The following is a 15,872-nucleotide window of genomic DNA, read 5'->3' on the forward strand; positions in this document are numbered from 1 at the left end:
TTTTAAAAGAATATTTATTTAAAATAAATAAGGTATCAACCTTTACTATAGGAGGTAAAAATTCCCTTTGTATATATACATGGCCCAATATATATAAAGAAGAAAAAATGGCATGGTATAACAAATATAAAGAAATAAAAGCTAACTAAAGGACTAACTAAATGGGCCTAATCTGATGTAGTCCAACAAATAAATAATAATTGGGCCTGGGCCACAGATTCAGCCTATCTCAACACATCCTAAACCTTTGCTCCACAAAAAATAATTTAAAACGCTATAATGAAAACAAGGAATAAGGTGAAGAATGAAAGAGACTTTTTTACTGTTCTTCACATTTTATCGTGCTATTTTATAATTTTCAATTCATTTGTTCTATGATTCTATGATTGAGGTAATGGAAGAAAAAAGAAAACTGTACGTTAAACAATTATATGGTAATTTTCTTTTTAAAAAAATAGCTTGGAGCGGAATCGGGTCATTGGTCCCTCTTTTTGGGATAAGGACCAAGTCCGTACCGTATTGCGTATTTGGACCATCCGACTTCGGGTATTAAATTGCCAATTTTGATTTTGATCGAAATAGGTCTACCTTTTTATTTTTTAATTTTAAAATAGGTCACTTAAATGGTGAGGCTATGCACCTGGGTTCGAACCGCAAGCCGACGTGGAGGAACAATAAAAAGTTAAACACGCTTCACAGTTGATAAACGAAAGAGAAAAAATTCTGAATCGAGTATTTCGGTGTGGAGCCGAGCCAAGAAGAAGAGAAACAGATGAGGGAAGATAATGATATGAACGGAAAAGACGACAGTTGCTGCATCGACGGCAACAGCAAAAGCATAAATCCAATCAAAGATGCCGGAGCCGGAGGGACAGGCTCCGGCGAAGGTGAAGTAGAAGGATTATCATCATCGAAGAATAAAGGAAAGTCGTGCAAAGGATGTCTATATTATTCTTCTACTTTCAAATCCAATTCTCGCAATCCTCTCTGTCTCGGCCTTAGCCGTTCCCTTCCTCAAGGTTCCCCTTCTAACCCTTTTCGTTTTCCTTTTTTTTTCTGCCTTTTTAAAAATGTGTTGTTACTTGCTTATTGGCCATTTCTTTTGCTAATTTTTATTGCTTGCATTGATTCCTGTTTTCTGTTTTTCGTGGAATTATAAGTTTCATAATTCAGGGCTCGTTACAATTTGCAGCTTAAAATAAAGAAATTTCTCAGGTTTCTTACTGGTGAAATATTAGTACCTAATGTTCAATGGCTCAGTAGAAAATGTAGAGCTTCTAGTTTTACAGAATCCCTAATTGGTCCCAAAAGGCAATTTATCGAAGATTAGAAGCCGAATGAATAATGAGGATTCATATATCCAGCACCATCTACTTTAGGATTAAGGCATAGTTCCAAATTGGTCTGAGGTCTCTCTATATAATGTTAGTGATACATGTTACTTGTGCTGTAATACTCTAAAAAGTAAGCATTTTGGGCAGCTGAGTTAGTTCTGGTCTGGTGATTCCATGTTATGTGAACTATCCTTTTGAGGAAAAATCATTTCTGCAGGAAAACAGGAAGCTAGAATCTCTGACGTACTCAATTGTTGGTCACATAGACCTCTGCTACTGTATCTCGTTATGCATTGAATGTTCCTTTGTTGTTATCATTTATAGCATATTGAAAATTAGACCCTGTATTGAATGTGTGCTGAGACTGGTTTCTGATGTTTGATAACAAGTACCTCGGTATATTGTTGGGGAATCTGAGATGGAAGCTTCTAAAGAGGGTCGGAGCCTTACGGATTTTAGATATGCTTGTGTCGGTTATTCTGTATACTTGGATCAGAAATCTCGATCAACTGATGCTCAAGAGACACAAACAGAATTGCCAGTCTGTGTTGGCCTTGAGGTTAGCATTCTACTTTAAATGCTCAAGTTTGCTTCATGCCTTGTTTCATGTTTGATGTGTTCTCGGGTATACATGGAGAAGAAGGCAAATTAATTTCTGTAGGAGATGTCATGCTTTGACATATTAGTTTTTAGTTTTCTCTTTGTTCTGACCAGTTACCAGTATTGTGTTTATATGCAATTTAATCCTTTGAAAGAGTTATAGTAAGATATAGCCACTAATAACTTCATGTTTTTTGTATTATTTCTGTTTACTCCAAAAAATGTTGCTCAACTAACTTAGATAGCATGGCGTAGGTTTTGGTGGATAAAAGACCCACTTCAGCTGATGCAGCTCCTGCTCCTGCTCATGCTCATGCCCAAAAGAAAGAAGGTGACTGCCATGATTTCATTTTTTCCCTGCCAAAAAATTATGCGTCTGATGTAATGCTATTGGTGTAGTGTGTTACTGCTTCATATGGATGTCTAAATTTGGTTCGAACATTTTTGTACATAGGGATGTGTTCTTGTTCCAGTTTCCCGAACATTATCATTTTCCAGTAACATATTTTTCATAATTAATTACATGCTTGGTGAAAGTTTATTTTTTGCTTTACCTACTGCATTCCTTTATTTGTTTTTTTTTTATTTGCACCGGGTGTCCGAGTCTCTAAGAGCCCCGACTAATCCCGGGGGTGCACAGGCCCTCGGCAAGGAGTTTCCCTCAAGTGCACCACGGTTAATTCAGGTTTTACCCAATCCGATGGCCCTCAGAAATTGTTTGCACCCAGTGAGTTTCGAACTTGAGACCTTGAAAGGGAGCAAACCCCAAGGCTCAAGTCAATTGCCACCAGGCCAACCCCTGAGGGTTATTCCTTTATTGTTCTTGAAGTAAAAAATTCAGAAATATTCTTTATCAACAAATCCTCGTTGAAAACTTAAAATTACTTTTCTATTTGTTGCTGAAGAACTGTTTATCCTTGTTGTTTAAAGTCTAATGACTGTTTTAAGCTTGGAAGCCACATTATAAATAAAATAGGGTTAATTTTAGAGACCTCCCTTCAGGTTTTGCCTCATCACACTAATCTCCCTTGTGGTTTGAGATATTACGTTTACCTGCCTTATTTATCTTTTTGTAAAAATTATTTTTGATCTATTTTTCATAAATAGGAAAAAATAGACTCTGACTGATTTGCCTTTCTTCCTAACATTTGCTCTTTTGATTAATATATTTCAATGAATATCTTCTTCAATTAATTCCTTTAGAACAGAAAAAGTTACGCTAGGAGTGACTGCGTGACTGCACTTCAACTTTTTTATAGGTCTTCTCATCATCTTCTATGTAAAAGCAATTAATCTTCATACAAAGACACTCGGCGGTGCTGTGTGCACAATCTCGTCGTTTATCTTCCTCTACGAGGTCACAATGTTTGAAAAGTTAAAGTTTTTCTTTTTCCTTATTTTAATTACTACTTTCTTTTTTTTCTACTCATGTTTGGTAACTGAAACTCTACTTTCTGGTGATGTTTGGCAATTGGAATTTCTACGATTTGGTATTAAGACATCTAACTATTGTTCCTTCTATCAGAGTGTTTTTATATTTGTCATTTTCATTTAATGATTCAAATATGAAGTGCAGTGACCATACAGAAGTGGTGAAATTAGAGCTAGCAAGAGGAATTGCTTCCTTTCCTTTACCTTTTTCATTCATAGTAGTGGAAGTCATCTCAAAGATTATGTGAAAGCTCTGTTGTTGAAGAAGATGTTCATTAAAATAAATTCAAAGGAGCAAAATGTTAGGAAGAAAGGCAAATCAGTCGGATCATATTTTTTTCCCTGTTAATGAAAAATGAATTAAAATTATTGTTACAAAAATCAAAATAAGGGAGTTAAGCGTAATGTCGCAAACCACAAGGGAGGTTAGTGTGATGAGGCAAAACCTGGGGGCAGGTCTTTGAAATTTTCCCTAAAATTTATATAATGGACATCCGGCAAGATTAAGGTTATCGAATTCAACGTTTTACATCCAGAATGGAATGGCTGGTTTGACCTTTTGAAGTTGTCCGTCATAGCTCTTTTCAATCAGGACAAAGAAAAAACCTATCGATGCAAGAACAATTGTGCTTGTGAAGAGATTATCAATCCAGCAGTAACTTTAGCCACTTGGGACCGGGATCTATCCACTACTCCTATTTTTTTTCCCCAGCTTTTCAACCTTCAACAAACGATCTCTCGCGATTTTAAGATGTCCTTTATCTGTAGAAATTAGAAGTTTGAATGCTGATTTTTTATCATGCTGATAGAAACTTATATCTGCATAATATACTCTTATGAGTAGCCCAAACATCTCCGCACACCATTACTTGTTGGTCATTAAACTAATGTCTGAGGTTTTATCTGTGACATGTATTTTTTTTAGCTGATCTGTATCTTTTATGAGTCAAGCGAGAGTTTCTAGGAGAAGGTGGCAGACAAATTCCTAGTCCGGGTTCAAACATATCTTTTCTGGCTTCTCTGTGTGTTAACTGTTGTTACCTCTCCACGCCTTTCATGCTATTAGCATACCATGTAGGATCTTTAGCAGATGACAACCTCTAAATGTGGCATATGATTTAGTAGCTGATCATAGTTTGATATGCAATGTAATTCAGCATCTTGTTCTGTAATGTTCGTTACCCCTTGCAGTTATTTGGACTATTACGTTCTTTATGTTTTGGTTTGATCATTGGCAACCTAATTTGGTTCTTCTGTTTTCTTTGAACTTTTTTATATTTTTAAAAGATGGAAATGGAGTTCCACAGCCTCGATCACATAAACCAACTCACGCAGCTGGTGATGAGTTCCTTACCAGGCAAGCAGTGTTTGAATATTGATAAATGATGTCTGCTTCAAGTGAGGCACTGTATAGAATTGTTTGATGATGTTTGTTCCCTTGAAAATACAGGTTTACCAGGAATGCTAACTTGGTTGCAATGGGAGTAGCCAAGAACTTGCGGAAAGTGGGAAACCGTATAAAAGAAAGTGTTGATGACATCTTCTACCGGCGGCCAAAGTAGGATTCTGATCCTGAAATAGAAGAAATGGATAAAAGAGCATTGAGCTGAACCAAATAAAGTTTACGTTTGCTTCATTTGCCTTGGAATAGGTTAAAGGGGAAACATGTAATATGTCTTATGAGATTTATTTTGGTGTTTGTATTATTGATTTTTCATTTAAGGAATGCTCTTATTCCAACAATATCAAAGTAAGAATCTTTTATTTCTAGTTACTACTATTTTATAAGGTGGTAATTGTTACTAATAATTCCTTAGATTTTACTTAAAAATATAAAGTAGGAACGTCGCGTCAAAGAACCTGCATTCCTTAAATGAAAGACGCCAGGTTCTTGCCCCGTCGTTGTGGCTCAAGATAACTTCTTTTTTTCTTTCATTTTTTATTTTCGGTCAAGATAACTTCTTTAACTCTTTTTTTCTTAGCTCGATCCTATTTTATTTGATATTCCAAAATTTTCAGAATACATTTAACTGGTCATAAAATCCAAAAAGTGAATGTAATATTATCCTATTTTTTGTCTGTGTTTGGTGTGATGGAAAATAAGTGAAGTTTTTAGCGTTTAGTTGCTAGAAATGATTTTTTATCACTCTTTAGTATTCAATAAAACTGTGTGATTAACTAACATTACTACTATTAATCTTCAATAGATATTTTTTTACTCTTCAACCGAACTCAAAAAAGACATTTTAGGATTTTTTTTTTTTTTTTTTCACATTGTGAAAATTCTCTTTATTATTACCGGCAAACCTTTTACAAGGATCGAAATTATATGAGGTAAAAGGAGGATAAAAGCATGTTGCATTGGTGGCGGTTTTTCCCTGAAAATGGAAGTTGAAAGGAGAAGCAAGCAAATGTTCAAACATTAAAAACAATAACCAAATAAAGAAATCCTGAACTACTATTTCATTATCCCCAAGAAAAACGTGTTCCGTCTCCTGCTCATTGATAAGAATACCATTCACTTCTACTTTTTGATTCACAAATTCAACTGTATACTCAACCACGAAGACGATTGCTTCGCATGAATTCAAATGGCCGCTTATGCGGCATGTAAGCGGGTCGGGTATTTCGGACCTAAACTCGGAGCTCTTTCAGGACGCAACCAATTCCACGGCAGACTCATTTCGAACCCTTCTTTCAATGGCAAGCGCTTATTCCTCGTCGACACTCTAGCTCTTGTAATTAGTATTTCTTTTCTTTTCTTTTCTTTCTTTTTGTTCGCTTTTCATTTTTTTATCCTGCTTCTATCAGAAATTGAAATTGAAATTGAATTTGAATGATGAGTAGTATTTGCTTTTTCAGTTTTTAAATTGGCCTAAGAATGATTTTTTTTGGTTAGGTGAGAAGACTGGAAGCACAAGGGGTGCCTACGAAGCAAGCTGAGGCTATTACTGCTGCTATTACTGAGGTTTTGAATGACAGCTTGGAAAATGTTGCTCAGACTTTTGTTTCTAAAGAAGAGTTACAGACAGTATGTATATATATTTTTTTAAATTTTTTATACATGTAATTTTAATTTAATCAGCTTAAACTTTGTACGAATGTGATATTATTTTCATCTATATAGCTTGAGATGATTCAAGAATCCAAGTTGTCCAAATTTAAGTCCGAAGTTCAAAGCTCTCAGGTATCCGTTCTTCACTGTAAAATTTGTGGATTCACATTTTGATGCACTGAGTATGGCTAATTTAGTTTTGCATTGATTGGTCTTAACAAATTTTACATGCCCTTTTTTTATAAAGAGATTCTGTTGGTGGAAAATTTTCTCCTTCGTCATTGTGTTTTTTGGTAAAGGTCGGGACTTGGAGTGGTTTACATGCCCTTTTTTTTTATAAAGAGATTCTGTTGGTGGAAAATTTTCTCCTTCGTCATTGTGTTTTTTGGTAAAGGTTGGGACTTGGAGTGGTATTATGCCGAATGAGTTGTTCATCCATTATGCATATGGCCTTTGGGAATTGTCAAGGCCTTTATTGAAAGAAAATGTTCTCTTCCAGAACTGGAGTGATCTTACGAGAACTCTTCACACCAGGAAGATATTATAAGGGTCTTTCTTTTTCTAGATATCACCAATGACCAACCCTTGCATGAACTGCTAAGTGCTAAGGACCCATTGATCCAATAGTCTTACATTGATTCCTTCATATGTTTCGGTTGGGTAAATATGCCAATAATGATTTGGATGGGTTTCTCCTAGCTCAAAACTAGCATTTTTGCCCTGTTAGTCCTCCAACACCTAACTAACTTAATTTTTCTCCTATGAACTAGTTGTGTACTGTACTACTATCATATAAAAGCCTGGTATTTAAGGGAGGAGGGTATAGGGGTGGGCCCATTGTCCACTGAGTTTCAAACAGTGTGCATTGGCCCTCGGGGATTTCTTGGTTTTAAAAAAAAAAAAATCATTCTGCCGGTGCATTAGAGATGTGTATCCTGTGTGACAGTTTTATCAAAATTGCGGTGTCCAATATCCTGTAGGTTCTTAAATATACTCATGTCTGCCCACTTAAATATACTCATTTCTGCCCACATACTACTAGACCTTTCTCTTAAGGAAGTTGGTTAATATATGGTCAGAAAAAATACATCTATCTGTATATTGATACTTGAGATATCAGTCTGTTCTATAATGAGCCAATCTCAGGTGTGTAATTTTTTTTTTATGATCTCAGTTGTTTAGTTGGTATGCTGATTGTATTATTTAAAACGTTTAGTGAAGAATATACTTAGTATACTTGAGCAATTATTTATATGTACACCACCTGTTCTAGTGCGGCTTCTGGGTTTAATGTCCGACTTGATGTTGCAAAAGCTCGTCTACATCTCTATCTGAGTATAGTAACATGAATTTAATCTCTTAAAATGGAAAAAAAATAGTCAATGAAACTGTAGATAGTGAGTTTTAGATTAATAATCGCGTTAGTTAGTATCATTCATGATTGAGCGTCAATATGAATTCTCTTTCCCCAAATAATCTGCTTTACATTAGCATTTGACTATTGTTTAAAATAACTATTTGAACTTCTATATCAAATATTTGCACTAGTCAAATGAAAAAATGGGAACTGCATAGTGCAAAGGGACCTGCTAGAAAGGTCCTTTTTTCTCCGTACCTTGAAACTTGATTTGACAGATGTATGAAGAGGTGATGAAGATGGTAATGTATGAGGCAATGTAAGGATTTGGTGCAAGGTCTGAGTATGTTGAGTAGGTGTAAGTTGATAACACCATTTGTACGTCAGGAGGTGAGTTTCTGGGGAAGGTGTGTGGGCTTAACAGGTGGTAGAGATTGATGATAAGGAGGGAGCCTTAGATGTGGCACAAGTGAAATTTCAGAGATGACATGCTCCTTTGATCATATGCGAAGAAAGGACGAGTTAAAAACTAAGTGACATCTGCAGATAGATATTCTAATTAGAATGAGGCAAATAGCCGTGATATCCATCCACCTCAAGAATATCCTAGAACTAATTAAAAAATTCCCTAGTTATACACTTAGAAGCAAAGTGTGTTAATTTCTCTTTCCCAAGGGTCCAAGTTATGGACAAAATGCTCTCTTCCAAATACACTAGTTGGTCGTGAATATAAAGTGTTGTAAAAAATAACTGGAATAAGAAATCTGATCTATAGTGTAGTGAATGCATTTAATTTATGAGGTAGCAATATGTAAGAACACCATTAGCTAAAAACGTAATGGAAAATTAGAATGTACAAGCAGGCTGCATGTTGTTTCAATCGAGTGTTTATTTTCTTTCAGCTATCCTATGTTGTCGGGAAGTGCATATTAACTCAAGATGTATCCACCACACTGTGCTAAAGGAGATCTAGTCCAACTATAACAATCGTGTATGGAGAGTGCATGAGTAATGTTACGCAACACCTTCCTGATGTTCTTTGGAAGGGCAATGTAAGGCTAAGCAACCGATGTCAGTGCGGTTGCTGTCCGCCAATGAGGCCCCTCCGCACGCCAGACTAGATTGTCAGTGCCGTGCGGGAAAACCAATATCACGAGCAATCCCGGAAGCTGAGAGAGAATTGGGTTTTGAATGATGATGATTTTATTGATGAATGAAAGCTGATTACAAAAGATGCGGTGTCGAGAGGGAGAGACACCAGTACAGAGAAATGATTGCTTGAAATGTTTTGATTGCTTGATCCCCCTAATAATGCTTAAAAAAAATAAACCAAAGTTACATGACTTGCCCTAATAAAGCTGTAGAAGCACACTGAATGAAAATGATGTAAACTAGCCTATAATTACAATGAAAAGGACTTAGTTTATTACAATGTAGAAACAAGTCCGATAGCAGCAACTTTGTCTTGCGGGTCAGGGTCTGCGCGCGCGATGCTGTTGGCGCGCACGACACTTGTTGTGTTTGCCTGAGGTTGGGCGCTGGTGCTTGGCATCAGGGTCTGTGTGCGAGGCGCTGCTGGAATTAGGGCTGTTCATTCGGATCGGATATCCGAAATCCGAACCGATCCATTCAATTTTGAATTTCGGATTTCGGATTGGATCGAATTTCGGATTATGTTTATTAAAATTTCGGATTTCGGATCGGATTTCGGATTGGTATATTTTAATCCAATCCAATCCGTAATCCGAAATTATTAGGACATGTATAAATACTACACTTTAATTTACATCAACCTCCAAGTTATTACCTTTACAATTGCTAGATTTAGCTATATTGGCACCATAGTACTCTCATAATTGCATAAACATGAATTTTTCTTAATGTATTGCCTCTTTTACAAAGAAAATATACATATTAGTTTAATTTTGAGGCATAATAATACGATCCGATATCCGATCCGATCCAAACTTTAAAATCCGATCCGATATAATTCGGATCGGATTCGGATTGCATTTTCTATAATCCGAAATCCGAAATTCAAATCCGAAATATGCTAAATCCGATCCGTGCACAGCCCTAGCTGGAATGGGCCTGCAGCTGGGCGCTGGCGAGGTATCAGGATTTGCGCGCGCGACATTGTCAGTGCGTGCGACGCTGTTGTCATTGGCCAGCCGCTGGGCGTTGGCGAGAGGCATCGGTGGGGCGACAGAGGCGCATGCGCGCTTGTCACTTGGCGCAGCCAAGACCATGGGGCCGACCATGGCGCTAGGCATTGCGAGGCTTGCTAGGCCGCTATGGGGCACGACCAAGGGGTCATGGAGCGTGTCTGAAAAGCAGCCCATGACATTCTCCCCCACCTGAGTTGGCACCGTCCTTAGAGCCATGTCAGGATAATGATGATGATGATGATGATGATTGGTCTAGTGGTTGATGGTTGGGAGGTCTGCGCCCCTCTGTTCTTTGAGCTTGCTTTGGTAGCGATGCAATGATTTCATGCGGCTGACATGAAAGACCGGATGGATCTTCCACCAGGATGGAGTTTTCACCTGGTATGTGGACTTTCCAATGCGTTTTTCAATGGGCAGGGGCTTTGTTGCAAGCGAGGGTCATGGGTCCTCTCTTCAAACAAGTATCGCTTTGGGATGCATAGCATTACTTTGTCCCTGCTTGATGATGGGCAAAGCAAAGATTATGTTCGGTGAACCATTTTGCCCGCTTTTGGGCTTTGACGAGATAGCTCCGCACTATCCCCATGTTGCGCTTCCCATTCGCTCGAGAAGTTGGTAGCTCGAGGAGATTTCGGCCTGGTTGATGCATTCACCGTTTGCGGGAGAAGCGGTTACTGTCCAGTAACAATTTCAAAAGGGCTTTTGTTTGTATGTTGACTCTTTTGAGAATTGAAACACAGTTGAGCAGCATCCAAGAGCCTCACCCAATGCTTCCTGGACCCGGTTGCAAAGTTGCGGAGATATTCCTCCAGCATGTCATTGAACCGGTCTGTCTGGCCATCCGATGGTGGATGGATGTCTGAGTTGTGACTCAATGTCGACCCAAAGCACTTTAAGAGATGGGTCCAAAAGTTGTTAGTGAAGCGTGAGTCGCGCCTACTAACAATGTCTTTCGGCAGGCCCCAATGTTTGACAATGTGCGAGAAGAAGAGTCGAGCTGTATCTTCTGCTGAGATGTTCTGCGGGGCTGCTATGAAAGTTGCATAGTTTGAAAACTGATCTATGACAACCAAGATGGATGCAAGATTACCGACTTGGGGCAATCCCATGATGAATCTGAGGGAAACACTTCCCCATGGTCTCTGTGGGACATGTAATGGCTGCAAGGGTCCCGTCTGTGATGAGTGATCCGACTTGTCCTTGTGGCATGGCTAACAAGTCTTCACACGCTGAGGAGCGTCACCAGTCTTTTGAGGCCGATGACATTATGGCTGATTGTTGTTGCGAAGGGTAGCCGGAACCAGGGGTTCATGTCTGTTGGCTACCTTCTCCAACTGCATGGCCGAGATGTTTCCAACGGCCATCTTTATGGGAATGCATGGTATGGTGCAGGGCTTAGCCCCGTTTTCTCCCATCATCAGAAACATGTTGGCATATGGTACCGGTATGGTGTTGGTTTACCTCATGAACTCCAAACCCACTATTATGTCGAAGTCATCTATGATTGCGATGCGCAGATCGATGCTTCCTTTGTATGGGCCAAGTTTCACTGGGACATCTGTTGCTGTTCCACCCAATGTCTGGGGTGGCGAGTTGATAGCCTTGACGCGACCTTTACTCTTTTGCACAACTAGACCCAGGCGCTCTACCTGAGTTGAAGCCAAGTAGTTATGGGTAGCACCCGTGTCTATTAATGCGTGAATGGGCTTGCCGTTCACTTTCAATTCGACGAACATTAGGGTCCTCATTTGTTTAAGAAGCCTCTGGTCCATCTTTTCCTTCCCTTTCTTGGTGATTGGGCCTGAGATTTTCTTAGGAGGACATGCACTGGTCCCCGCTAAGGCATGTGGGATAGAGCCAACAATTGCATTGACGGCGCCTACCTGGTCTGCTTCTGATGTGTCTGATGCATCTGACTCATCCTCGACAGTTTGATGAGCATTGATCTTTATGTTTGGGCATTCATTGTTCCAATGTGCCCCACCGCAATGAAGGCATTTTGAGGGAGGCTTTCTCCCCTGATTGTTGTTGATGGAGGCAGCATTGTTGGTGCTGGAGGGAGGAGTCTTAGTTTTGGATGCACTCCGATCTCCCCCGCTTTTGCTTGGGCCACCATTGTTGGGATGGTTCCCGTTGAATCCCCTCGGACATGCGGTTGGGGCCTGTCGTTCTGAGTTCCCAAGTGATAACCAAGACATTTTGTAGCTTGAATGGCCTTGGGCAGGGTGTCTACCCGTTGTCTCTGTAGTTCCATACGGGCATGAGGTTTCAAACCTTCTATGAATGCGAAGAGTTTGTCTTTGTCCCCCATGTCGCGTATGTTTAGCATGAGTGCGGAGAATTCGCGCACGTACTCCCGCACTGACCTGGTGTGGCGGAGCTCCCGTAGCTTTCTCGTTGCATTGTATTCCACATTTTTGGGGAAGAACTGCAGGCGTATGACTGCCTTCAATTCATCCCATGTCTGGAGAGTATCTTCACCGGCCTTGATGGCTTCGTATTTGACTCGCCACCAAAGTTTGGCATCGCCCTGAAGATATATGGCAGCAGTTGCTACCTCTTTGGATTCTTCTAAATGACCCACAGCATCGAAGTATTGTTCGATGTCGAAGATGAAATTTTCCACTTTTTTAGCATCCCGGGATCCGTTGTATGGCTTTGGCTCCGGTATCTTAAATTTTTGTGGAATGGGGGTGAGGTTTGCTGCACCCCTGATGTGGTTGTCGCCTCCTCGAAGTAAGCTCTGTAGGACAACATTGACAACGTTGAGCTGGCCTGTCAAGTCGTCTATGGTTTGCTGCATGGCAGTTAGTCTGTCTGCCTCTTGTTCTCGATGGGCTAGATCGTCGGCACGCTCCCGTTGGAGGTCCTCAAATTTGCCATGAATATTGGCAGTTTCAATGGCTGCCGTTTGCCGGTCATCCTCAGAGTCACGACTGATGTTTGCAATGTCATTTTCAGCCTGCCGCATTCTGCGGTCCAGGTCGTCCAACCTTTGCACTAGGTTGTTATTTTGTTCAGGCACCGTATCCATGATGGGTCGTAATCGGTCAACCGTCTCTTCTAGGGATGTTAGGCGCTCCCCATGATTCACTATGGTCAGAAATGGTGATGATGACAAATGTGTTCCCTCGTCCGATGTCGAGCCTTGTGCTCTGATACCAACTGTTACGCAACGCCTTCCTGATGTTCTTTGGAAGGGCAACGTAAGGCTAAGCAACCGATGTCAGTGCGGTTGCTGTCTGCTAATGAGGTCCCCTCCGCACGCTAGACTAGATTGTTAGTGTCGTGCGGGAAAACCAATGTCACGAGCAATTGCGGAAGCTGAGAGAGAATTGGGTTTTGAATGATGATGATTTTATTGATGAATGAAAGCTGATTACAAAAGATGCGGTGTCGAGGGGGAGAGACACCAGTACAGAGAAATGATTGCTTGAAATGTTTTGATTGCTTGATTCCCCCTAATAATGCTTAAAAAAAATAAACCAAAGCTACATGACTTGCCCTAATAAAGCTGTAAAAGCACACTGAATGAAAATGATGTAAACTAGCCTATAATTACAATGAAAAGGACTTAGTTTATTACAATGTAGAAACAAGTCCGATGGCAGCAACTTTGTCTTGCAGATCAGGATCTGCGCACTCGACACTTGTTGTGTTTGCCTGAGGCTGGGTGCTGGTGCTTGGCATCAGGGTCTGTGCACAAGGCGCTGCTGGAATGGGCCTGCAGTTGGCTGCTGGCGAGGCATCAGGATCTGCGCGCGACGCTGTTGTCATTGGCCAGCCGCTGGGCGCTGGCGAGAGGCATCGGTAGAGCGACAGAGGCGCATGCGCGCTTGTCACTTGGCGCAGCCAAGACCACGGGACCGACCATGGTGCTAGGCATTGTGAGGCTTGCTAGGCCGCCATTGGGCGCGGCCAAGGGGTCATGGGGCGTGTCTGGAAAGCAGCCCATGACAGTAACTGCAGCTTGGCTTGTACCTTGTAGTGGAAGTTCTGTAGAGGTTGAGGTAGTAAGCTTTCATGACTCATGATTTGTTCTGAACTCCGGTCTTGCATACAAAAAAGTGCTCAAGGAGTTACTTAGTAGTTAACTGTGCTAGTCAAGCGACTGGTTGAAAGGATATTAATAGGATGCTTAGGAATGTAAAGGTAGAGTTTAAAGTCAAAAAGGAAAAGATGATTAGCTTGTTTTTGTTGGATTGCCATTTGAGAACCATTAGCTACTTTAATGGCTAAAGTTGACGGCAAAGAATAGCGAAGACAATGATCGATCACCAAGGAAGGATGACTATGAAACATGCAATAGAATTTCCTGACACGGGGGCTATTTGATGAGACAACTGGTGAAATGTTTGGGACTGGAGAAACTCATTACAGTTTGCTTCAGGTAGGGGAATAATGTTCTGCATGTGTTGTCTATGGATTCTTCGTGTGAAACATTCTGGTAGCCGCAGCATGCAGGCAGTAGCATTTCTCTCGAGTGTAACCAGTCTTGTGACACTAATTACATTGAGGGAATGAGCGAGGTGGTTTGGTGGTTTGGTGGAACATCTTCTATTTTGATTCTATACCGTTTATGTGGTCAAAGTAGCTGTCTGTTGTTTGAGAAGACATGACTGAACCAGGGGGTATGACGAGACATTGTAATTGAGTTAACTAGTTATCTATAGTTGGAATGAAAGAGCAGGCTAGATATGGTTGCTGAGCAAGTCACATTTTTATTGGTGAGTAGATATGTCATCCTGTGCTTGATTAAAAAAAAAAAAGAGATATGAGATCATGTGAGTCTATTTATTGGACTTTATGTAGATATGTACAAAGTGTATCACCAGTACGAGGGTAGTGCAAATTTGTAAACCTCTAATTCTATATGTCTTATTACATTTGAAACAATTTCTTTTTCCTTAATGATGATTCATGGGTGTCCAAACTTGTAAAATGATTCATGCTTTATTAATTCGGTGATCCAGGAGAACCACTTTTCTCTACTGCAACATGAAACTGAAAAACTTAAAAGTGACATTGAAAAGATGCGCAGTGAATTGAGGTTGGCCTTCAAAAACTATATTTTCTTGTAATCATTTTCATATTACAGTGTGCTTGATTTGATAATTTTTTTCTCCGGTCTTCGTTTTGGGTTATTGCAGGTATGAAATTGATAAAGTCACTGCTGGCCATAGGTTGGATCTCAATCTTGAAAGGGGGTAAGGAGCTACTGTCACTATTTTATTTTGTGCATTATCTTCATTATCTTTGTAAATTAAGTAACCAGTCACATAATCATTAGTAATATGTTTGTAGATTAACTGTTAGTCAGCTGTTTACGGCTAGAGTTAAATGTTGTGCTTCATTTGCAGGAGAATCCGGGATGAACTAGCAAATCAGAATCAAGAAACCACTAACCTCACTAACAAACTTGACCGAGTAAGTGTAATACGCAGCTATAAACTGACATTTGATACCCGGTAAATTGAACTAATCCATTCTGTCTTTTTATGTAATTATGTTATCCCAGGAAATTCATGGATTAAGGGCTCAGTTGGAAGCTGCAAAATATGATGTAATAAAATATTGTATAGGTACCCTTGTCTCTATATCTGCTGTTGGTTTGGCCGTAGTCCGTATTTTGAAGTAAGTGGCTAGAGTACAATGCTAATTATTGATAAAAAAAAATATTGTTGTTCAACATCCTTGCTGCTCAATGGATAAAGCAGAGTTGTATGACCCCTAAATCTCAATCGCATTAGCAGACATTATAATTATAGTGGACTCAGATAAACGTGCAATCCTGTTGCCTTTTTTTTTTTTTTTTTTGAACGACTGGTGTGTTTTATGGATCCATGCATGTGCGCTTAGAGGCTCTGGGCTCTCCCATGACTCAACCCTTCTTATCTGTGTGTTGTCGACCACATCTATAAGTTGGA

General features: G+C 39.9%; 2 protein-coding genes across 4 annotated transcripts; both read left to right on the forward strand.

The window, feature by feature from the left end:
• Positions 1 to 580: 580 nt before the first annotated feature.
• LOC104237022 (uncharacterized) lies at positions 581 to 5,139 on the forward strand. Of its 2 annotated transcripts, XM_009791092.2 has the most exons (5): positions 581 to 1,019; positions 1,724 to 1,893; positions 2,190 to 2,265; positions 4,653 to 4,722; positions 4,816 to 5,139. In XM_009791092.2, the coding sequence occupies exons 1-5, from the start codon at positions 773 to 775 to the stop codon at positions 4,925 to 4,927; spliced, it is 675 nt and encodes a 224-aa protein (XP_009789394.1). In that variant the 5' UTR covers positions 581 to 772; the 3' UTR covers positions 4,928 to 5,139. The 2 variants fall into 2 exon arrangements, with proteins under 2 accessions (XP_009789394.1, XP_070024118.1); XM_070168017.1 differs by lacking the exons at positions 4,653 to 4,722; positions 4,816 to 5,139 and adding an exon at positions 3,194 to 3,587 and having other exon boundaries at positions 636 to 1,019.
• Positions 5,140 to 5,745: 606 nt separating this feature from the next.
• LOC104210467 (protein FMP32, mitochondrial) lies at positions 5,746 to 15,710 on the forward strand. 2 transcript variants are annotated; one of them, XM_070168018.1, is made up of 7 exons: positions 5,746 to 6,103; positions 6,265 to 6,396; positions 6,493 to 6,552; positions 14,919 to 14,995; positions 15,096 to 15,152; positions 15,306 to 15,372; positions 15,464 to 15,710. In XM_070168018.1, the coding sequence occupies exons 1-7, from the start codon at positions 5,957 to 5,959 to the stop codon at positions 15,581 to 15,583; spliced, it is 660 nt and encodes a 219-aa protein (XP_070024119.1). In that variant the 5' UTR covers positions 5,746 to 5,956; the 3' UTR covers positions 15,584 to 15,710. The 2 variants fall into 2 exon arrangements, with proteins under 2 accessions (XP_070024119.1, XP_070024120.1); XM_070168019.1 differs by having other exon boundaries at positions 5,746 to 6,068.
• Positions 15,711 to 15,872: the final 162 nt, after the last annotated feature.

This window comes from Nicotiana sylvestris, chromosome 2, assembly GCF_000393655.2.
Source record: "Nicotiana sylvestris chromosome 2, ASM39365v2, whole genome shotgun sequence".
Lineage (NCBI taxonomy): Eukaryota > Viridiplantae > Streptophyta > Magnoliopsida > Solanales > Solanaceae > Nicotiana > Nicotiana sylvestris.